The sequence below is a fragment of the Odontesthes bonariensis genome, chromosome 4 (genome assembly GCF_027942865.1).
Source record: "Odontesthes bonariensis isolate fOdoBon6 chromosome 4, fOdoBon6.hap1, whole genome shotgun sequence".
Lineage (NCBI taxonomy): Eukaryota > Metazoa > Chordata > Actinopteri > Atheriniformes > Atherinopsidae > Odontesthes > Odontesthes bonariensis.
This window is the reverse complement of record NC_134509.1, coordinates 9,389,690-9,413,385: the sequence shown is the minus strand read 5'-3', so window position 1 is coordinate 9,413,385 and position 23,696 is coordinate 9,389,690. Positions and strand designations below refer to the sequence as shown.

Here is a 23,696-nt window from a genome sequence, read left to right as displayed (position 1 = left end):
CCTTAGATTACAGTCAGAGGAAGCAGCTGCCTGCATGTGAGAGGCAGGTTTTGGGAGAGTATTTTTCCCCGCAGGCAAGAATTACAAGATTTTCATTTAAATCCGAGTGCGACTGCGTGTCTTCATGTTTGTCTGTGCTAATAGATAGCAGCCACTGAAGGTTTCCTGGAATTGTAAGTAAATTTGACATCTTTCACTCTTGTGTGTGCTCTTTGGAGACGACTCGAGCCAAGTGGAGAGACGGCTATGATGAGGATAGAAATATAATCGCATCTACCCTCTCGTTTTGCTACGTGCTCTCCTCCATCATGCCCACCCCCACACAAGAAAAGATTTGGTCACTGAATCTGCAATCAAATTTCACAGCCAGATGCAGAGAGTGTGAAACAAGCATGGTAAATGGATAAGCAGCTTACAAGTCAGGGTCGAACCGTACTTCTGCGTACAGTCAGAGGGACAAACAACAGCGAGGCCTTTCTGCTCATTCATTTGTGTGTGCCGAAGAAGGACAGATATAGAAAAACATACTTGTTCCTCTCTGTGGTAAATTATCCATCATGCTGTGCAGGACTGAATGTGGAGGGCCAGATAAGACCGAGTCCCACAGGCATCCCACCTTCCCCTCCCCGTCCTCTCTTTACCTCACAGTGTGCAGAGGGAAAGTTGTGTTATCCTCCGTCTCAGTTCACTCTTGGAAAAGACAGGATGGGCGCCATCCACTTATAACCCACTCACACTCTGATACACAGGGAAGCACACATCTCCCAGCTATGTTTGTTTTTCATGCTTCAGGCCCCTCTCATTTTTCTTCTCTCCACAAAACCCAGGCAGTACACTCAACCTGAAACATCAAATTAATTGATTTAAGCAGCAAAGCAACACAAGGGTGATGTACAAACATTTTTCTCTTCAGCATAGTCAGTTAAAGTAATCAGGGATTCAGTGTGGGTCTGTCAGTCAGGCTTTTTATTTTCTAGCACACACACACTCTAAACTAAAGCTGGGTACAGCAGCCAGCTGTATGAATATCATGCTCACTTAGGATAAACAAATATGCATAAGCATATTAGCGTTGCCATTGAAAGCCTGTTAGCAAGCGCCTGGCCCTTTGCACAGCTTTCTAGCATAGCTGCAGACATGATCAACAGATTAATAAATGATCATCATTGATGAAAGCACTTACACACACTTACACTGTCAAGCTGCTTCCATCAGATTTGCTTGTAAGATATCAGGTCCTCTCCGCTCAAAACTTTCCTATCAGCATTTCATTATTGATAATCCAACACTGACGCATATGTCAGGCCATGACTAGAGAACGAACGGTAAAGAGGTGCAAACTTAAGACCAAACTTTTGGTCCGAGGACATGAGCACAATGAATTGAATGAAAATATGTGCACTGCTTTCGCCTTAAATAAATTCCTCTCTTTGTAACACGCAAACGGTTGTATACGGCTTAGTGCGCCATACCAGAGCAAAGATGCTCCTCTAAGAAGATAAGATCAAGTGTGTGCGTGCCTGCATTTATGTGACAGTAATGAGGAGCAGGCATTAAGGGTATTAATCTGATGAAGTGACACTCTTTTGATGAGTGATCACATTGTAGCCTCGATAGAAAGCTGAGTAATTGGTTGAGGGGTATTGATCAGTAGACGGTGTAACGTTTATATGTCACTTTATTGGCATTTCACAGCTCATGAGGTTGCTGAATCTTGATCCATCTATCAGTTTAACTTGGTGGTGATGGCGGGGGAAGGGCCTTCACACATGATGCAGTGAAGGTAGAGTCAGCTCTAAGCTCTGTGCCTCTGGGCTTTCAGTTCCTCTGCTCCCATCAATCTTCAACCCCCGAATACATGTCGCTGCGACTCGTGATTTTAGCTGACCGGGGCAAAGTCATCTATCTAAGGCTTTGTGAACACCATACTTCACAAGTGAAGAAGAAGGTAGACGTGTAGATGCCTGCAGAAATGATGGAAAATGATGGCGTTCACAAGGGACGGTTTTTCTTTGCAGTTTCCTCATTCACAGTGTGGGACATTAACGAGGAGAGAGATGAAGAGAAAAGATTACTCCATCGCAGTTAAGAGACATATCAGAATCAATTAAGTTATAAATGCACGCGTGTGTGAAGCCAAAGCCTTGGGCAGTGAGTGAGCTTCTGCCAAGTATATGAAATTCTTAGCAACAGTCACTGCTACACAAGCTAGGCAGACCAGAGAGACACACTCTCAGTACTAAACCCATCCTCACACGTTTAACAGAGTAATGGTCGTGATATATGGTAAACATAACGGTAATAGTCCCTCTAATCGTCTGAGGAGGACAGAATAGCCAATTGAGAGATAGAGAGGCCAGTTACAACCAGGAGGAGAAGAAGAGAAAGCATGAGAGAAAACTGGCCATGGAAAACAACACCTGCAGGATGTCTGATGACTGCTGCGAAGAGTTATGAGAACATCAGCAACTTTAGTAGCTTCCGTAAAAACTCCCCCAACGTGTATGTGGTCCTAGCTTTGAATACACTAATACAGAGCACTACATAGAGAGGGAAATGATCAACAACACGGATACAATATTAACTAACAGGGTGAAAACAAAACCAACTATGTTATTGCAGCTGTTATATATTCATCAACGTTATACACTACTTTTCCATTATCCTAAATACTAACAATGAGAGGATCCTGTATCAACTATCACAGTAATTAATACAACTGATCTTTTCGATAACTTTCGAGAACTCTCCGGGTCGGGAATGAGATCCTTCCCCAAGTGGAGGAGTTCAAGTATCTCGGGGTCTTGTTCACGAGTGAGGGACGAATGGAGCAGGAGATTGACAGACGGATTGGTGCGGCGTCTGCAGTGATGCGGGCTCTGCACCGGCCCGTCGTGGTGAAGAAGGAGCTGAGCCAGAAGGCCGAGCTCTCGATTTACCGGTCAATCTATGTTCCTACCCTCACCTATGGTCACGAGCTGTGGGTAGTGACCGAAAGAACGAGATCGCGAATACAAGCGGCCGAAATGAGTTTCCTCCGCAGGGTGTCTGGGCTCTCCCTTAGAGATAGGGTGAGAAGCTCGGTCATCCGGGAGGGGCTCGGAGTAGAACCGCTGCTCCTCCGCATCGAGAGGAGTCAGATGAGGTGGCTCGGGCATCTGGTGAGAATGCCTCCTGGACGCCTCCCCGGTGAGGTGTTCCGGGCCCGTCCCACTGGGAGGAGACCCCGGGGAAGACCCAGGACACGTTGGAGAGACTATGTCTCTCGGCTGGCCTGGGAACGCCTCGGGGTCCCCCCAGAAGAGCTGGAGGAAGTGGCCGGGGACAGGGACGTCTGGGTCTCTTTGCTCAAGCTGCTGCCCCCGCGACCCGATCCCCGGACCAGCGGAAGATAATGGATGGATGGATGGATGGACTAACAATGAGAGGATCCTGTATCAACTATCACAGTAATTAATACAACTGATCTTTTCGATAAATTTTTAATTCTGTTTCTAACATCAAACTAATTTGTTGCACGCTGTTATCAGGTTTGCAAGAGGAATGAGGAGTTAAAGTTGGGAAGATAGTCACAGAGGCGAAACGGATACCGTGTTTAAGAGAGAGCTGGCATGACCCGATCACATCACTCTGACCTTCAACGCTGCCGTCACTCAGCTTATTCCGTATGTTTGGGCCGGGCAAATTACCAAAGGGAGACAGCGGAAGTTTGTTTATCTAGATTCAGTCATTCAGGTCATGGTAATTCTAAGAGCTTGAATAAGGGCAAATGGACAAGAACCAGACGTGTTAAGATTCAAGAAAAAAAAAAAAAGATGTAAAGTCGCCCTTATTCAAGCTCCTAGAGGAAACAGAAAAAGCTTAACGAGGACATCTCTTAGCACCAATAAGAAGCAACTGCAGTGTGAAAAGGTTTTTGGTCCTTATGTAGTCTGAGGCCCTGCTCAGACCTAGCATTAATGTGTCCTGGGTGATCCAATCGAATGCGGACAGCTCTAAGAACATCCACATCTCACACCTGGCATTGAAATGCATCCCCGCGTGCGTCTTGAGTGACCCATTGTGATCAGATCTCAGTAAATAAACAAGTAGCCAACATCACACAGGAAGCTATCCGCTGAGCAGCAAACCGGACAACAGCAGGTCTACTGATGTTCCTGGAAACTCACAAATATATTCAGTGACCTGGCATAGATCATTTAGACAATAAGATGTTTGTGATTCATTATTTGCGATTCACCAGCAGTTCTTGTCTTGCCCCAAATACACATTTGCTGTTGCATCTGGAGGCAAAGTCATCCAACAATGGATTGACTTGCATTGAACTGATTTGAATGAGTTTGATATAATGAGATATTTAGATTTGAAATGTGACAATAAAACACACCTGTGGCTTTAGATAAGTATTAGATAAAAACATGCTAAAGGAGGGGCACTAAAATGTCCATCTTTAGAAGAAAAAAATAGTGCATGTCTAACTGTTAAATCTTCTTACACAACTGTATGTGAGCATGCGTTATTTGCAGCTCTCACCTGTGGCTGCAGCAGTGGCAGTCTGATCAGAGAAAGCAGCACAGGTAGGAGGCGTTGCCGAGTGGGCGCATCGTGACCGATCCAGGTTAGCAAAGAGGTGACGACAGTTTCCTCATCGGGAACATTGATGTCATCGGATGTTAGAAGCCTTTCCATCTCCTCCACGGGGAGTAAAAGAAACTCCTGGCCTCCGACCACCTCCAGAAAGTGTTCCTGGTGGATAAAGAGGGGTTGGGGTGAAACTGAGTGAGGAAAAGGCTCAGAAGACTAGCAAAGAAAAGATTAAATGGGAGGCATAATGTGTTGCAATTACTAATTTCAGAATTATTTTCGAAATGAATAAATCTTGTTTAAGTCTTTTGGGGAAAACAGACAACATGCAAATGTACCCTGCTTCTCACATGAACAACAAAAATAACGCCCCCGCAAACAAGGCCAGTGCTATGCTTTGAAAATGATCCCGATCTGCACCCAAAATTTAATGAGTTCTTCCTTTGTCCCAAGGCTCCGCTTAAGTTTCAAGAAATTTGGGTCAATAGTTTTTTTGCATAATCTCGTTAAGAAACAGAAACAGACAAACATGCCTCCAATTCGTCTTGGCTGGGTTAAAAACAGTAGCTTTGTTTACACACATGGGCAAATATTTCTTCAGTCTGCACGGACTCTATATAAAGAGTTCTGAAAAGTTACACGTTTACATGCTGCATATAGCATACCGTCAGACTTCTCCTCACTGAATTTACTGTTCAGGAATGGAGCACTGGGAAAATATTTGGTCAAGATCTTCAACAATCTGTAATTCTTCCACTCCATCAAAGAAAAGTGTCCATCACATCCTAGTTAGGTTTTGCTGCCACCGTGTTTCTACCACTTGAGTGAATGAGTCAATACATGGTAATATTTTCCATCTCATCACTTTATAAAGCGGTTTAAACCAGCCTTCTCAGCGGGACTGAAAATTCACCCTGATTGAGCCTCATCTGATCAGTCTGATTTGATTGAGGCGTTTACATGAGGAATTTTGATTGCTAATTTGACTGCTAATCTGATTAAAAATGGTCCGTGCAAACACTCTCCAACTAGTCGCTTCATTTTTACAAAGGCTGTAATAATTCTGCAAATATGGTGTATGTGCAAGTTGGCTCGACACAGAGACAGTAAGACTCAAATAAAGCCACCTTTGCAACATAATGACCTCAGATTAGACTTTCACAATAATCCACTTAGAGAAAGAGTAATAGAGGAGCATTGCTACTAACAGGCACAAAGTGAAGCTGGGTGCAAATGAGGCGTGTAAAGACAGGGGAGAACAAAAAAAAAAAAGAAGAAGAAGAAAAAAAATCATCAACATGATGAAAGAGCTTTTTCACTGTCACCATAGCAACTCCATGCTGAAAAACATTTACAGGGGCAGTAATGGTGTGGCGCGCTGCGAATGAGGAGCCATTTGGTACCAAGGAAAACTGTTCATAATGTTCCTGAACAACTCATGTAGGCTAGTCTGCCCAAATGCCCATTGTTATCTATTCATTTGGATGTGTACAGACCATTTGAACAGGCTCTGTACCCACCATGGTGTAGGCGTTGGCAGCCTTCTGCAGGTCGTGGCAGCCCTGAGCATCAGCGTAGGAACGAATGCCGAGACAGTTAGATGGGTGGAGCTGCTTCATGAGGAAGGAACAGCAGGCTTGAACCACAGAGGACAACTGCAGCAAGCAGGAGGCTGACAACAGAGACTCGATGGTGTCCTCCTTTAATTCAAGACGGCCTGGACGACGCGAGGTGGAGAGTGAAGGAAGAAGAACAAGAACAGTTCTAATATTTCTGATGAGAACATTACTTACATAAACACATGTGTAACAACAGCTGAAGTGGTTTTGTGTATTTTTTTTTCAACTATTTTGTATCTGAACCGTCTATGACAGAGGTCTTCAACAGGGGGTCCGCGACCCCCAGGGGGTCCGCGGAGGTACTGCAGGGGGGTCGCGAAATCTTTGGTTGATTAGACGATTTAAAAAAAAAAAAAAAAAAAAAAATTATTTTTTTTATTTTTTTTTTTTCAAACAGTTTTTTTCTCACAAATTGTGTGCAAACATGTGCCATCCACAGATGGTTTGAGGATTCATTGTCCCATCTACATGCAAACACTCTGGACTCTAAATCCCGCCGGCAGGATTTTTTTACACATCTCCAAAAACACATCTGTAACTCTGTGAGTTTTTGTCATTCAAACATATAAGTGATACCATTAAAAACCTTGAAACTTCTAGTTTTCAAATATATATATATTAAATAAATTATATAGGTGGCCCTTTTTAAAGAGAGTGAACAAAAATCTTTGGATTTTCTGTAGTCTCAGACTGCAGCAGCTTCCTAGGCCACACCTATCACTATTCACATGTAAAGTACCAGGTGATTGAGTGGCTATTCACAGGTGAGAACATGCCCCATTCAGGCTACGGCTACACGGAAACGAAACAAGTTTTTTTTTTAAAACGGGTACGAAAATTCTTGCAACCACACGGCAACGCTGCGGTAAAGACTCAGGTCCAGACGAAAACGGATGAAAACGATGAAACGATGCAGTACACACGCCACTGTGTCACGCCACGCTGTGAGACAATAGAGAAGTCTCACAGCGTCAACGTTTCACTGACGCAAAAACGTTTTCGCTGTAATAATGGAAACGAAACGGCCTCGTTTTCAAACTTTCCCACTCTGGAACCCGTTCTCAAAAACTATCGTTTTGGGGTAGTGGGAACACCGGCTCCGTGTGGCCGCGACAGCGAAACGATAAGAAAAAGTATTGTTTACAGTGAAAAACGTTTTTGTGTAGCCGCAGCCTCAGCCAGCAGGTGGGGGAAGGCAGCAATGTCCTGCCAGTGACAGACAATTATCACATGGAGAGTGACAGGGGGGTGGGGTGGGGGGAATCAGGGGTGTTACACACCCATCTAATTAGTATTCAACTAACAGAGACACTGTCTTGAGTTACAATAACTTTTTTACAGTTTGTGTGAAAACAAAAAAACATTTCTGACTGCACTTTTTACTTTTATGCAGCCAACACTTTTGTTTACAAGGTTCAACCTTCAAAAGTCTTGGCTAGATATATTTATAGTGTGTTTTCTTGCACTGTTTGAAGACCTCTAAAACTTGTTTTTTTGTACAGTTGTGTTTCCCCTCAATTTAAATAAAACTTGTTTGTATTACATTCACTTCAATGTCATATTGTTTTTTGTTAGGCTTTTCAGAACACAACCATATGTGTCACTTTTGCATTGATGTTTACAGTTAGTTGAAATAATTAAAAATGTCAAGGTGGTGACAACTGCCTCAAAGTCTCTGAAAAAGCCTTAGACTCCAGGGGGTTAAAGGTAAAATCTCTGGATTATTTGAATAGCTCAGTGTTGTATGCAAGATGTTTGTTTATAAAAGGCAGTGGCACGGCCACCCTGTACCTTGCACATGTTTAAAATAAAAACATGAATATATTAACTTGTGTATTATTTGAATAGCTTAGTATTGAATGTACAATAACAGAGGACCTATGTTTATACACGGCACTAGGCCCCGTTAAATATAAAACACAATTGTATGCCATATAAATAGTAGGGGGGTCCCTGCTCCAACTCTCCATCAGTTTGGGGGTCCCTGGCCTGTAAAACGTTGAAGACCCCTGGTCTATGACATAGACTCTATGTCCTTAAGAAAACCGTATTCTGTATTCTGTCCGCAGTCTACTTTCTTTAGACATCTTTTTTTTATCTCAGCACATGTCTGTGGGTAATCAAACACATCGTTCCACAGAGGCTACACCGATATGGATGCCTGCACTCTTAATTCATCAACATTTTCTTTAATAATCCAGAATCTTTGGATGACTCAAATATTTGGCCCGACTGATCATGGTTACTTAATCTATCGCTAGTTTAAACCATAATCTCACTCCCAGTATATAAATGTGCACGGACACTTACAGTTTTCATAACGGAATTAAGACCATTTGCTGCCGACTTGTTAACAATTACAACTCATCTCGTGAAAACGGCAACACCGTGTGTGCTTCTCAATGATCATATCCGCTTTGTGGCACAGCAACAAGCCCATTTGATGTAGAGATCAAATCTTACAAAAAATAAAATAAATAACAACTAAATCACAATTTGTGCTTCATTCTACCATAAACCAAAGAGAAAGTAGTGGATCTGTTTAAAAACAACAAATATAAATGTGATGTTCACGCTAGCAAAAGAGAAAAATAAAACATTCTCTGCTAAAGTCTTTCTGGCAAAGAAAGTAAATGCGTGTGTACCTGTGTATGCATATTGAACTAGACCCCACAAGGCATCGGGGTCTACTCCTTCCATCTTCACCTCCTCCTGCTTGGCCTCCCGCACATCACTGGTAAACATGGCAGCGAAGTAGTCTGACACAGATGAGAGGACCAGCCTGTGAGAGAAGATAGAGTCGGGCATCAGTCTGAGAGGATGGACAGCTGTAATGGAGGAACAGACCAGTCTGACCTTGTTGATTGGATGAACCTAACCTGAAAGGGAAAAGCTGCAGAACAGAGGGAAAGGACAGCCTGGAGATGATGACACGAGCGGGCGAGGCAGAACAGAATCAGCTTGTAAACAGGTCAGCAAAGAGAAGTTATATAAAAGACAGCAAACTAAAAAGCTTGTGGGCTGGTCAAGCAGCCTCTGAAGCTCTTACTTCCACCATATCATAAGTTACACATAACAGTTAGTGCTGTTTTGTGGCTAAAGAAAGATGATTAATACCGTATGTTGTCTTCTACAAATGGGTGACAAATTCAAGAAAAGAAAAAAAACTCTTATACAGTGAGGAGATCCGTTGGAATACATGTGTCTGGTTAAGAAAGATGCATTTAGGTTTTGAACAGAAGTGATAACTAAAAGTCACAGAAAATATGGATTTTCTTTGATGTTGGACGAGGACGAGCCTTGTGTGCCAGTACGTACAGCAGTTTAAGTGTAGAAGTCAAGGGAAAATACTCGTCCACAATAGACAGTGAGATGAAACAGAGATGAAACCAGAGCAATCAAGTGGGGGAAAAAAAGTCAAGTGAAACAGAAAGGTTCAACCTCGGTTAATCTATATATATAAATATATATAAAACATCTTGGTCTTACCAGGCCTTAAAGGAAAACGTCGTCATGTTGAGTGAACATGGCGGCGCTAGGGAGGGAGAGCCAGAGCGGTATAACTTGAATTTCAAACATTCGCGAATGTTACTCTCTCGGGCTGACAAATGTAAACAAGGTGAGAAATCGATTTTGGGGAACATGTACCAGGGAAAATAGTAAATTTGAAACTTTCCGGCGTTTTCCTTTAAAGTTGGGTAAATAAAACCTCAGATGGACAACACAATGATATTTTACAATGTCATTACTTATTTAAAAAAACAACTAAACTAAAGTATGAATAAAGAAAATGTGTAAAAATAAACATTTTTTTATTCAACAGCTTGCAGAACCACCTTTAATAGCAATAACTTAAAGTATTTGTCTTCTACATGATGTTACCAATCTCTCACATTATTGTGGAGGAAATTTACAGCGTTGAGCCAGCTCACTGAGGTTTGCTGCATTTGTTTCCTACACAACTCTCTTAAGGTCCAACCGCAGCATTTCAGTCAGGTCCAGGTGAGGCTTTTGACTGGACTACTGCAAAACCTTGATTCTTTTCTTTGTCAGTCATTCTGTTTACTGCTGCATTCGGGATCATTGTGCCGTTGCATGATCCGATTTCAGTTGAGCTTTGGAAAGATGGCCTCCTATTTGACCCTAGAACACTTTGGTATATAGAGGAGTTCATGGTGGACTAAACGGCTGCAAAACAAGCCCAAATCATCACCCAAGTGTTTGTGCTGTGTTTAGGTTTTCACCAAACACGGAGCTGTGCATTATGACCAAACATCCACACGTTGGTATAGTCTGCCCAAAGGACCTAGAAGTCTTGTGGTGCGTTCAAATTGCGCAATATGTCCTTTGTTCTTGTTCATCTGAGGCTGTAATTCCCTAAATTTAAGCTCTAGTTTAGACCAGATGACTTTTCATTATGTCCTGATACATAAAAGCATCTTTTTCTCATGTCTGTAGGTTTGGAGTTTAAACTAAAGGCCACAATTTCCACTCGTTCATTCATGAGTCATTAAATATTTTATGTAATTTTTTATTTTCAGACTCCCATTTTGCAGCACTGTTTGCTCTTTGCTTGGTTGATTTAAATTTAGAATCACTCTGAGCCGTTTTGGACCTATTTTTGGTCAAACAAGGCCTAAAAAGAGATTAAATTATTGAAGTAGCTGCAGTGTAATCTTCTTTTGCACCTCAACACTTAATGTAATAAATTCATATGTTTGTAAAGAGACGTCATTTGGAGTAAAGGCTTTCCTATTTTGGCAAACAACTGTTTTCTGTCAGATTTCACCGCTGCCCGTATGCGAGGCCCTTAGAGAACTTCATTAAACTGCCATCATGTCACACACCGTCACAAAAGCCCCGAACCTATGGGATACGCCGCAATTAAATGTTGGCACAAATAACTCCTTGCCATATTCACAAAGTATGATGAAGATATCCGAGCAAGCCACTAATACAAGGCACGTGTTTGTTTGGTTATTAGGCATTTGCCTCGATTAGCGTAGCTCTGCTCCTCGGCTCTGACCCACCCCACAAATTTCATGTTGATTAGTAGTGATGCACACAAGCCTTTCAGTGAGAGCATCATAAAAGACTGCTTCTTTAAAAAAAACGTAACTTTCAATGAGTGTGTCTGTTACACGTTTTCAAAAGCTGATTGCTGGTGGGATTAAGGGAACATTGCTATTTTTTCCCCACAGAAAAAAAAAACAACCTTGGTTACGCTCTCCTTGAAAGGGACGCTGCACCAGTTTCTGCTACAGTCCGCTGCCACAGACTGTGTTAAGTCCGCAGAAATTTTCAAGTTTGCACGTGTCACCCACAACAGGTGAACTTAAGAAGGAGAGACAAAGCCAGCGAGGAAGGCACATACCCTTAATATAAGGTCAATGTCAAATTTACTGCCCGAGGGGTCTGTCAGAGATGTTATGTGGCATAATGGAACACAGAGGAGATGAAGGAGAAAGAGGCATTATCTAAATGTCACTCGTAAGACAGTTAATTAATTCCCTTCTGCAACAGTCCATTACCGTTTAAAGTCATCATGAAGTTTAACACTCGCATATCATGGTTAAAAAAGTATCAAAAAGAACTAAACATCAAATTAGTAGCATGTCCTTAGCTTGTCTCTGTAAATGAGACATCTCTACAGCTGAAGGATGCAAAACGCCAGTAAGAAGTAAGAAGTTAAGCAGTAAACGAGTTAACACCCAGTTTGTTTAACAAAGTAATCTTAGAGGGAAAAATACCAACTGTGACCTTGATCCAGCTTCTTCAGGATCGTGAGCTTTTCTCGTTTATGGCGCTCTAAACTTTATTGATCGCACCACCTTGGATTCCAGTTCTAATTGAGGAAATAACATTTGGATTAATTGATAATGAAAATCATCATCACTTGCAGAATTGACTCATGTGAGGGTGTGCCTTCAACGTTGCATGTCCTTGTGTGTTTTAAGTAAGTTTAACATGCGTGTGCATGCACAGAGAGTGTTTATCTCACTGAGGGTGACACGGAGACCTTGACAGATCGCCTGAAGCAAAGCATAGCCGTGTGTGTGTGTGTGTGTGTGTGGTCCAGGTGTGTGTGCACTGTGCAGACAGTGATGTCAAAATAAACTACAGTCAGCAGGAAGGTGTACTGCCAGAATGCCAGTCAGATATCTCTTTTCTTATTTCTCTCTCTCACACACACACACACACACACACACACAGACACACACATTTTGATATTTCATGTGAGTCCCTGACTTGTTATGAGTGACACAAATAATGCGCAGTACTGACTTATTTACACACAAATGCGCTGTGCTGAGGATAGAGGCAGGAGGGTCAGTTGGTGTGTCGCACTGTTACGAGCTGGCAGAAAGAAGACAAAATGCCTGAGAGAAGAGAGCAGGAAACAGACAAGTTAAACTCAGGAAAAGAGGGCAAGAGCTGGAAACTGAACACTGCGCTTGTTTTTTCCACTTATGGCGTTCCTGTAACAAGCAGCACATCCACAGTACGCAGAAAGGGGGGAAAGAACAAGCGAGTCATGAGGGACTTACTTAAATCTTGTGACTTTTCTCGACATGTACTGAAGTATGTCGGTATAAAGGAAGGACTGACAGAGCAGCTTAATCACAATGATGACGTGACTGTAGGGATTGCAACACGTCAGCCGACTTAGTCAGTTAGTGGGCCTGCCATGAAATGTCTGAACAACTTTTAAATTATTTTGGTAACCACCACATTCTTGGTTTTGAGAAAAATATCTCAACAACTATTAGGTGGATTATCCTGAATCTTCAGCAACTTCCAGGACGAACATTAGCAAGTTATCTCAACTACTACGATTTACTACGATACATTCAACAGTGTTTACTGAAACGATCCACGACTCCTGAAACAGTCCCGAATGGTCCGGTGGAAAAGTTCCTACAGTATCTTTGCGCTGCTCTTTAACAGCGTGCTGAGGTAGACCAAATGTGCATTTGCAAAGCCAGACAAGCAGTAATCACCCTCCAAGTTATTTGTCTTGTAAAACCAACCTTGTAAAATCTCTGTTAAAGTGCAGCACACAGCTACCTCGCTCTAGCTTCTCTGAAGGGCCGTGCAGTACTGTCTCCCCCACAGCGGATCACAGACACCTGAGCTGGGCTAGCATGCAAGCATAACCCCTGATCTGCAGTAATGGTAAAATGAGGCAATGGCTTACTTACTGAAAATCCTTCACAGTGGCCTTTGAGGAGTTTTTAGTTGGGAATACAAAAATAGATTAGCAAAGCAATGCATTTGTTTGCAGTGCTGCCAAAGACTAAGACAAAAAGTTCAATTGTGTGCAGCATTTTTCATACACAAAAAGTTTCTCTGCTCAAAGCGCACACTTTGCACCAAACTCCAAAGAAATCAGGGACTCTGTACGGTGAAAGTAGCCCATTCAGAATGTACATTGCATCTGCTTGTAAATGTAAGACGACAAAGAAGGAGACAAAGAGGGCGCGTGTTTTCGTACACATGGTGTACAATAAATCATCTGCAAACAAAACAACCACTTTCCAACAGAGATGTCTTACTCCTACCTTCTTTCTCGCGCAAACACAACAGACACAGCACACGTACACAACACAACACAACAACTTCAGCTGCCGACACACTCTCTCACATCCACCATTAGGATTCTTGTACAGCGGGGTCTTTGTTTGTCACCATCTGCGCCTGGAGGACTGAATCAAATGAGGCAGAAGAGGAAGGCAGTGAGAGAAAAGGAGTCTTTCTGATGTGGAGGACCACTTTTCTGTCTCTTTCTTTTCGCACAGATGGACCCTGCTGCTACACCGGTGGCCACGTGCCCAGAGAGAAGCAGAAAAAGGAACAGGGTAGTGGGGGCCGTGTCCGTTTGTTTGTGTGCAGTGAGTGATGCATGACTCAGAGACTCTGCTGACTATGGTACATAAAGTACAGATATACTATGATAATTAAAAAAAGGACTTCTCATGAGCATGACTGTCTGCTTCGTTTGAAAGATTCTTTCCAAACTGCATCCATTTTGTGGTGCATGTAACCTTGTGTTTGTGGACGGACGGTTCAACTTAGAAAACAACCCAAAGCTCTTCTGCACACCCTCACCTGTGCGCAGGTATCCGCCTTTCTCCAGCCACCAGTATGACGTCACACAGCTGTCTGGTCCTCAGGTAACCCTCCATCTTGTGGAAGGTGACGTCAGCATGGGACAAAGCGGTGAACATACACTCCTCTGGGCACACGCACGGCTCCAACGACACGCACGAGGACAGTGTTGCGCTGCTGTTGGACGTCCTGCACACACACACACACACACACACACACACACACACAAACACAAAGAAAGAAAGGCATTAATACAAACACAAACAGAAAAAGCTGCAAAGAGGAGACAGAAGCTTTGAGTGGATGTGTTGGTGTCGATTCTCTTTTGTTCAAGACACAGAGACAGCTGTGTGGAGGGAGCCGCGCCGGCTGCTCTGCGCCTTTTCCATGCAACCACATTTTCCTTTGTACCATTTCCTCACACCAATTCACCCTCCTTCACTTTTTAGCAGGGTTAGTGTATGTTGCCAGGAACACACAAAAGCTCTTTAATGGTCCAATTACTAGGAGCAAACGGACGGATAAATTTAGCCCATTTAAACACAGAGTATGCCAATTAAAGCACTGTAGGAGCTAAGCCCATAGGACACACAGTCATTTTCTCTGACCCATAAAGGCAATGGGTTTTCTTGTGTCTACACCAACAATAAGAAACAAAGCAGGGATTCCTGGATGGCTCCACCCTGAAAAATAAACGACTGTGGAGTCTTATTTTCCAGTCAAAAGCTGAAGAGGTATATACTGTATGTCAGTGCATGTGTGCGCGTGTGTTTGGTTAATTACCAAAGTATAGCTGCTCTGTGAATTATCAGCCATTGTAGCTCCCAAACCAGCATTTAATTTAAAAGAGGAAGAACCGCACTTGAGCTTTTAATTTAACAGCAGAAGTGGCAGGAATGGCCCTAGAGCACAAAGAAGTCTAATCCAAGCCGAAGCCAACAACGGCCCAATTACAACCTCACAGTTAGAGGAGGAATCTAACTCTTTTAGTGGCATGGAAGTATATGCGTTAGTGCGTGTGTATCAAAAGCCTTGGCGGTTGCAAAACCCGCTGGGCTCAAATGCAATGTTCCACACACATTTTCTCTCAGGAACAAACAGAGAGAGAGAGAGAAAGAGAGAGAGAGCCTGAGAGAAACTCCAGAAATCAATTCTGGGAGAACTATAAGAAAATGTGGCGTGTAGACAAACAAATGCCAAGACTGGATGACCTAAAAAAAAAAAAAAAGGATAATCGTAAATCATCTTTAGTGTGTCCGTGCTGCGTGTCTTTCAAGTCTCGGTCAAGTCCCTCTGTGCGAAGCGCTGGTGGATGGTTCATCTTCTCTGATCAATAATTTTGACACATTTGCAATTTAGCTGTGTAACAGTGTTATTCTTTTTTTTTTTTCTCCTTTCTTACTGATGCTGATCTTTATTGATTTTCTCTGTCTTGAAAGAGGGATTTTTCCTCATACGTCTTTTTTCTTTTGTTAAGTTAAAAGGTTCATCTATTCTGTTTTTTTCTTATAAAGATTTATAGACTTTAGTTCCCTGTAGACTACCTACCCAGTACCAAACTTCATCACCTGCCAGCACTTAGGCCCTCCTCTCATCTAGGTAGTGATGATGATGCTGGTGCCGATGTGGAGCTGTATTCAGACATTTTGGGAACCGAACGTGACGTTATGTCGGCGTTTCACACAGCTTATGCCAATTTCTTTCCATCTAGGGGATTGTACTTTCATAATTAAAACTGATGTTGCTCAATATAATGCTTAAATATTGTGTATTTCTGCAGCACTGTTAGGAAAATGACATCTGCCTACAGTGTGGAATGCACACACTGTGTGTATTTATACTCCCAATTAGGCATGTGTGTGTCCTGCTGCTGATGTTCTATAGGAGCAGCCATCCTCACTCTGCCTCTGTCTCCTCTGTCCGTCTCCTGTCTCCACTTTTACTTCTCCAGCTAATCTCATCATTCACTCACTTCATTCCACCTCATCACATCATCCATCTGCGCCTTCATTTCCTCTCTTCCCTCTCCAGATCTAACCCTCCAAGGAAGCTTTTTTGGCTCGCTTTCCTGCCCTCGAGTATTCAAGTGTGCGCGCATGTGTTTGTGTTAGTGCACATGTAGACGAATGGCATGGCTAAACACTGCCAGAGGAGATGGCTTTGAAGTGGGGGGGACGCTGCCTTTCAGTCCCCTTAACTAAGCCTGGCAGGCACTCAACATGGATAGAGAGAGACAGAGAGGAAAGAGCGTCTCACCATGCAGCCAGATTTTTAAACCCCTGCACCAGGCAAGGACACTCACCCAAGTGCCAATCAGTGTTTCCCCTCCCTCTCCTCTTATACGCACACATCTACAGACACACGTCCTGGTTCATTAGCAGGGGAATAGAAAGTGAATGACCGAGGGTGGGAGGTGATGAACATGGGAAAGAAGGAGGGAGAGAGCAAGGAAGAGAGGCAAACTAGGATTAAAAGCAGGGCGAGCTTGTTGTGGTGTGAGAGTAAAAGGGAGTGGAGGAAATGAGTGCAGTCGAGCCCAGCAGAGCCTTCGGACTCTCTGGGAACCCTTCTGCAACCCTTCCCACGATCCCATATGGGATTTTGCCACCCGGGTTCTTGGGAGCACCATAGCACACACAGGAGCTCTCTGAGGGAAAGGATGAGTCGCATACAGAGAGGCATAAACACACGTATACACACAAAAAGCAAACATGCCCCCGAACGGCACATGTATGCTGCAAAAAAACCAATATCTGCGTTGGTATGGCAACCATAAAATGTGGCTCCATATAAAGAATATGGCTCTATGCATGCACATGCACCACATATAGTCAAAATCCACTGAAACTCATACATTTTTTCTCAGCTTATGCTAATGTGATATATGTGAATATGTGTGATGTACATTTTCTCTTTAAGCCTATCCAGATACCCATCACAATGACATGAGATGTGGATAACAATGGAATGATAATCCTCTACTTCTCTTAACCCTCCCAGAAACACATACATTAGCAGTAACAACAAATTGAGATGAGACAAGCCTCGTTTGAAAAATGACATCGACTTTTGCTGAAAGCTCTTTGAAATGGTGTGTATGTGTGTGTGGTGTCCTATAAATCATTTACATTTCCTATGTGTATCCTGAGAGCACTGATGGGAGGTTGTCCAGTGCATCATAGAGTAAATAGGGAAAAACACACTGGCTACATTTGACCCCTTTGGCTGATATTGGCTGTTTCATGAAAATAAAAATAAAACATCTGAACAAGTGCAAGGGAGAAGTTAAGATGCTCTAATGTCTTTACTTTGCCGTCTCCATAGCAACTATCATTTAAATGTCTTCACACTCCACTTGGTTGGCCAACCCCATCACGTGTGTCCATGCTAACATACATGAAAAAACTTTGAGTAAGGCAATGAAAAAACACACTATACATTTCTGGTGCAGCATACAATTGGCCTTAGAGTAATTTAAATTTGACTCCTAAAATAATTCTATGATCAAAGAACGTGTTTGTGTGAAAACTACAGAGCTGGTGAGGTGTCATTAGGGAGGCTGAGGTTATAAATCACTACACCCCCACCCAAAGGCCCTCAGACATCATTTTCACTATCTCAGTCAGTATGTTTTGAGTAATAACTGCGGATTTCCTGAACAAATTCTGGCTTGTTAATTCCCCCATTCATAACTTCCTCCTGCCATGTGTGTGTCCGTGATGATGACCTTTTTAAGGAGACCGAGGTTAATTGTGACAGTGACTGATCAAACTTCAGCAAACTCATGTGCTTGGCTGAGAACAAATGTTGACAGCTACGGCTTACACTTTTTCAGAACTTTTAAATTAAGTTATTTTGTGAATTTACAAGGCAAAAAAAAACGCGACTTCACAGTTTTTGCTGTTTTTTTTGTAACTTTTTTACTAAAAAAAACTCGCTCAACCCCCAGTATCACAGTCCTACCTGCACGAGCTGGAGTCCGTTTCCGGGTGGTTTTGGTTGTCCTCTGTACCCACTGCTGCAGCCACTGCCGCCGCTTCTTCCTCAACCCCGACACGAGCCGAGGGCTCGGGTACCACCTGGGGCACCGGGGCCTCGCCAGGGGGCTCCATATTTGACACAGGACGAGAGCGACGAAGAAGCGGCGGGGAGACCCACGACAGCCCCGCGGCGGAGCTTCTGCACTCTGGCTGGCTGAGGGAGCGCGTACAAGAGTTCCCCGTGGCTCCGGCTGCCGCTCCTCCCGGACCGCCCCGACTCCCCGCCGGATCAGCAAACTTTCTGTTGCTGCCGCTGCCGTTACACAGGTTAGACCCAGCGCTGCCGCTGGCCACGAGTCCGCTGTGACTCCCCGAGCTGGGGTTTACGCTGGCTGAACTTGAGTTGCTGCAACCGCTAACTGAGGGTCCGTTCCCGGAGCTGCCGCCCGTTCTCCTCCCGGCGAGATAATCTCCTGGCTGCGGAGAGTGAGGCGGAGGCACCGCGGGGTGACCGAACCATCTCCATCGGATCCTGAGGATCTGCTTCACATCGAACTCCTTCCGCGAGGAAGAGCCCGTGCCACTACTCGACATTCCAGGGCTCGACACGAGGAAATGGCGGGGGAGATCCCGTGCCGATTCGCCGTTAAAGCTGTACACTGCACTGCACGCGCGTCTCTCTTGGCAACCGCACGCCCATTAAACCGAGACTGGAGGGAGTAAGTGGAATAACGCGGAGTATATGGAGTATATGGAGGGAGAGGAGAGGGAGAGAGCAAAGCAGGGCGACTCAGAGTTGAATGTAAATGCCGAAACCTTAACTCCAATCACAAACATCTGACACAAAGACAGTTTAATGTCACATTTATTTTGAATAATACAACGCATGCTGCAGGCATTGCACTGTAGTCATGTGGAGGCAAGGTTATTAACGTTGTCACTCATTAATTAATAAGTTAGAAGTGCTATACCTGCCTATGTGTTAGGGAAGATTTAATCAGAAAATGAATGGCCAGCTATGGCTGAAACCCACATTTTTGATTGTCAGTCAATTGATTTATTTATAAGTCTATTAATTCTACCGTCTGCAAAGAAAAAAGATGAATAAAAATTAATTTAAAAGAAAAGGATGGCTTAACAGAAGAGAGGCCATTTCTTTTATTTTGGTTATTTGATTTTTTCCACTCTCTTGCCAACAACTTTCAAAAACTAAATAAACCATAAATCATATTTCGAGTAGCCTAACAGTTTCTGTGCATCACATACCCTTTTAAGATAAACACCAACCTAGCCTCTTAAAAACTGTAAACCAAATAATAAACCATACATCCGCCTATCTTTAAAAAAATAAAATTTAGTTTCATGGACAAAAGCATATAAATGTCGTGTTTTCCAAACGGGTGTCTTTGTGATTGTGTGTGCCATGACGGTTGTTGCTTCTGGAAATTTGCGAGGCTGCAGCTATCGTGGCACGTTCATCAAATACTTGTAGAGGTAATGAGGCGGAAGACGCACCCTCTTCATCATCTTCACCCCCACCCTGTCTGACTGTCCCTCCTTTGCTCATCTAAGCACATTTCCTTTCTCTGTCTGTCTCACAGGCGTCAAAGTCCTGTTGCAAGAGGCTGAGGTGCCCAAATGATGTTTGAGCAGATGCTGGAAACAGAAAACAGTCCCTATTTCTTTTATACGCCATGGCAGAGGACACGAGTCTCCTTGAAAATTACATGTCTCTTGAATTCCGGCCTCCAACATACATGTATCTAGGGTGACCAACCGTCCCACGTAGCGCGTGCGCGTACAGCGTTCGAGGCCAAAATAGTCCGTCCCGCAAATTCAGAGTTTGTCCCGCATAATTGATTCTTGCTGGGGTTGTCACTTTCCCCGCGCCACCCAGATAGCGAAACGAGCGTTACTTGACATTTCAGAACAGCACAGTCGCCGCAGACTGTAGAGCTACAACAGATCCACACACGCGCGCACACACACACCCCTTGCAGTCGCATCTGACAGGCTGGCTGTTATCAAATATTTGTTGTTGCCATGACAATTGACTCAACGTTCGCAGTGATGATGAACGTCAATTCACGCGCCTCATCACTAGGCACTTCAGTCAGTCAGTTGGCGCGGCATACTTGGCTAGAACTAGTTGTGGATTGTGGTTTGTGGATAAAAAAAAAAAAAAAACACAGGGGAAAATGGCAGTGTAGATGGTAGTGTGTGTCATTGAATGTTCAAAATATTGTTATCATTATTATTGTTATATATTACATCACCAATAACAGAGGAATCACTATATATATATATATATATATATATATATATATATATATATATATATATATATAAAAAAATTGATATACCATGTAAGGTAGTATGTGCTAGAAATGGGTAAACCACTAAGAGTCTGGCGGCGGGGCGGCGTCCCCCCTTGTCCCCCATAAACATACCCCTTGTCCCCCCTTGTCCCCCATAAACATACCCCTTGTCCCCCCTTTGGCTTATGAGCAGGTGGTCACCCTACATGTATCCCCACATTCTATTCCCATCCCCCTGCGTGTCCACAAATCATTACTCCTCGCCATCCATTACTGCTCTTCCTCCCCATTTCCTTCTTCTCGCCGTTTTCTTTCCATCTGCAATGCAGCAGCTATTCATAGAAAAAAAACAATGATCTGTGGGGAGTTGGTCCTGTGGGAGCTATAACCATCCAGACACCCGGGGAACCCCGCAGACCAGCCAACCAGAACCCTCTTCACCTTCCACAGTAACCCCTGGACCATGGTCGGAACACGGTGCGTTCTGGATGAAGTCCCAACAAAAGAACGGGAGGGATGCTTTAGAAGATCCACTCTGGCAAAAAATCAATAAGTCAAACAGCGAGGTCAAATTGTGAATTACACAGATGGGAGATGTGTTGCTCATAAATTGGCCCAGAAGACGAACGGCGAGGCCTGCGGACTCAGATTTTCCACGAATTAAAGACTGAGAAGAGCAAGTTAAACGTGGCCAATTTAACTTTCACCACTTTTGTTTGCCAGACTCTGAGCAACAGCTTCTGCTCTTCAGTTTCAGGATGTACTGATTTGGACCACCCTGCTGTTTTATCAGATCAATACGACATAGTCAATATATGCACACACGCGCGCACACACACGCACACACACAGTGTCTACAAGGAAGCAGGAAAACAAGCAGCAGTTTCAGGAGTTTCGAACAGGATCTCACTTTGATTTACACTTTGTGTTAACATTACTATGGAAATCTCCTGTTCAAAATAAGTCAGATCCTCACCAATCAATCATTTTACACCATTATAATTGAGCTTTTTATCTCATGCATTATTTTTGCCCTGGGCATAGCTGGGTGAAGTCCATCATTTAAAGGGATAGTTCGCCTCTTTTGACATGAAGCTGTATGACATCCCATATGAGCCGAGTTCCAGCCGAGTTTTGGCGTTGATGAAGGTAGTCCGGAACTCGGCTCACAGGACGCAGCGGGGGGGTAAGTCAATGTTCATAAATTATATTGCTAGATTGGGATGTCATACAGCTTCATGTCAAAAGAGGCAAACTATCCCTTTAATGTATCCAAACAACTGTGCTCACAGAAGTGTGTCTTGCTTTGTTTATTAGAATAAACAGGAACTGTATTAGAAAACTGTATAAAACTCTATAGATAACTTTCTACAGAGCATGTGCACACAGCTGTGAAAAAAAACAAAAGAAAAAAGACCCACAGCGTAAACCAACGCGTTTCTGCAGCACTCGAGATAGAAACACCGTCCTGTTACTGGGGGATACTGGGAAAGGGGCTCTGAGGGGAAATGAAGCTGAGTAATGACGGGCCATTCAGCTCCGGTCTCCCTCAGTTGGATCTAATCATTGGACACTTGGCAGGAGCCTTTTTTGAGCCGCCTATTTTATTGGTCTCCTGGCTGTGGTAGTCCAAGGCAATCGCTCAGAAGTCTCTGGTGCAACTTTACGACTCTTCAGCACTCCGAACACACACACACACACACACACAAACACAAATGACACTGTCATATCCTATATAACAGCTCTGCATGTTTGTTAATCATCCTGTTTATCCGCATTCACATGTACAGCCATGCATGCACAAAACACACATGTTTATGTACACTTTGTGCTTTATAAGCATTCAGCTACACACTCTCAAACTCACATAAATGCAAACATAGGGCCAAATAAAAACAAGTACCAATCATCTTGGGAAAGCTGCCGTAAAAAGATTTTATGGGGCCAGAAAGTGAAACATGATCTGTCTGGCCTGGATGTGATGATCAGCTCATCTCACATGACTGATGTTCATCCTCCAAAGTCTTTCCACCAACCCCTCCCTTTTTTTAAAAAAAATCATATTTTCTGCCCTCTTTTTCTGTCCTGTGCATTTATCAGTTAAAAAAAAAAACTCCTCCAATTACCATCCACACTCTAAGCCTTTCTCCTCGATCTCCTTCCCAACCTCAATTTCCTGCTCTCCATCCCTGCTATTATACTGCAACACACAAGGGAATATATGTGTGTGCGTGTGTGTAATGGTGCAACTTGGTGCTCATTCCCTGAGGTGTGGACTCGCAGGCACAATGCTGCAAAAGTCATCATTCCACCCCTTAGAGACTCACAGACACACACACACACACACGTACACACATACACAGCTCTGAAAAATATGAACCACATGCCCACTATACATTCTGCATGCATACACACAAGAACACAGAGGCATACTTTAATTCAAGTCCCAAAACCGACATTACAGGCAGAGCAAAATACACGCACACTTTTTGTTTGTGTAATCGTTGTGTAGGTTGGTTGGCTGCGGGCGAGTCTCTCCGTCCTTGAGAGTCAAAGCAAGCTCAGACTGGCCAAGCAAATAATTACCTCTTCACCACACCAGCCCCACCCGACGCATGAAAAAGGCACGTCTCTCTCGAATGTGTGTGTGTATGGGATTGCAGTTCAATTGATCTGGAGACACAATATTCAATATTAATTATAACAGAAAATGTATTTCGCTGCTATAAAAAGGTTTTGCAGGATCAAATTAAACGTGATGGATGAGTTTATGGGTGCTGTAAGAGGGGGCGGGGGAAAATCAAGGCAACAAACCTTTTTAGTCTTTGAGTCATTTTAAAGGTTTTAGTTGTGTTAGACTTCTCCAAGTTAGAATTTTATTGTTGTTTAAGTTGGCAAAAATTTTGGTTCTCCAAATCTGTGTATCAATGCTGGGTTAATTACTAGTTTTGCTAATCTTAACTGTGATAGTTATCGTAATCCTTGTGGCCTATTTGTTTTACATAAGATTGGTGTAAAAGGCCACAGTACTTTTCTAAAAGCCTTGTTATACTATAGCATTCACTACTTTAACATTCTAAGCAAGA

General features: G+C 43.3%; 1 protein-coding gene across 1 annotated transcript in view; it reads right to left on the bottom strand.

Moving 5' to 3' along the window:
• Nucleotides 1-19,017, bottom strand: part of klhl5 (kelch-like family member 5) — a 30,599-nt gene extending 11,582 nt beyond the window's left edge. The window contains exons 1-5 of the mRNA XM_075462850.1: nucleotides 18,276-19,017; nucleotides 14,313-14,501; nucleotides 8,849-8,985; nucleotides 6,105-6,301; nucleotides 4,534-4,746 (exon numbers count right to left, since the gene is read on the bottom strand). Coding sequence (XP_075318965.1) covers nucleotides 4,534-4,746; nucleotides 6,105-6,301; nucleotides 8,849-8,985; nucleotides 14,313-14,501; nucleotides 18,276-18,886 — 1,347 coding nt within the window. The 5' untranslated portion in view covers nucleotides 18,887-19,017. The remainder of the gene's footprint in view (nucleotides 1-4,533; nucleotides 4,747-6,104; nucleotides 6,302-8,848; nucleotides 8,986-14,312; nucleotides 14,502-18,275) is intronic.
• Between the last annotated feature and the right edge of the window lie 4,679 nt (nucleotides 19,018-23,696).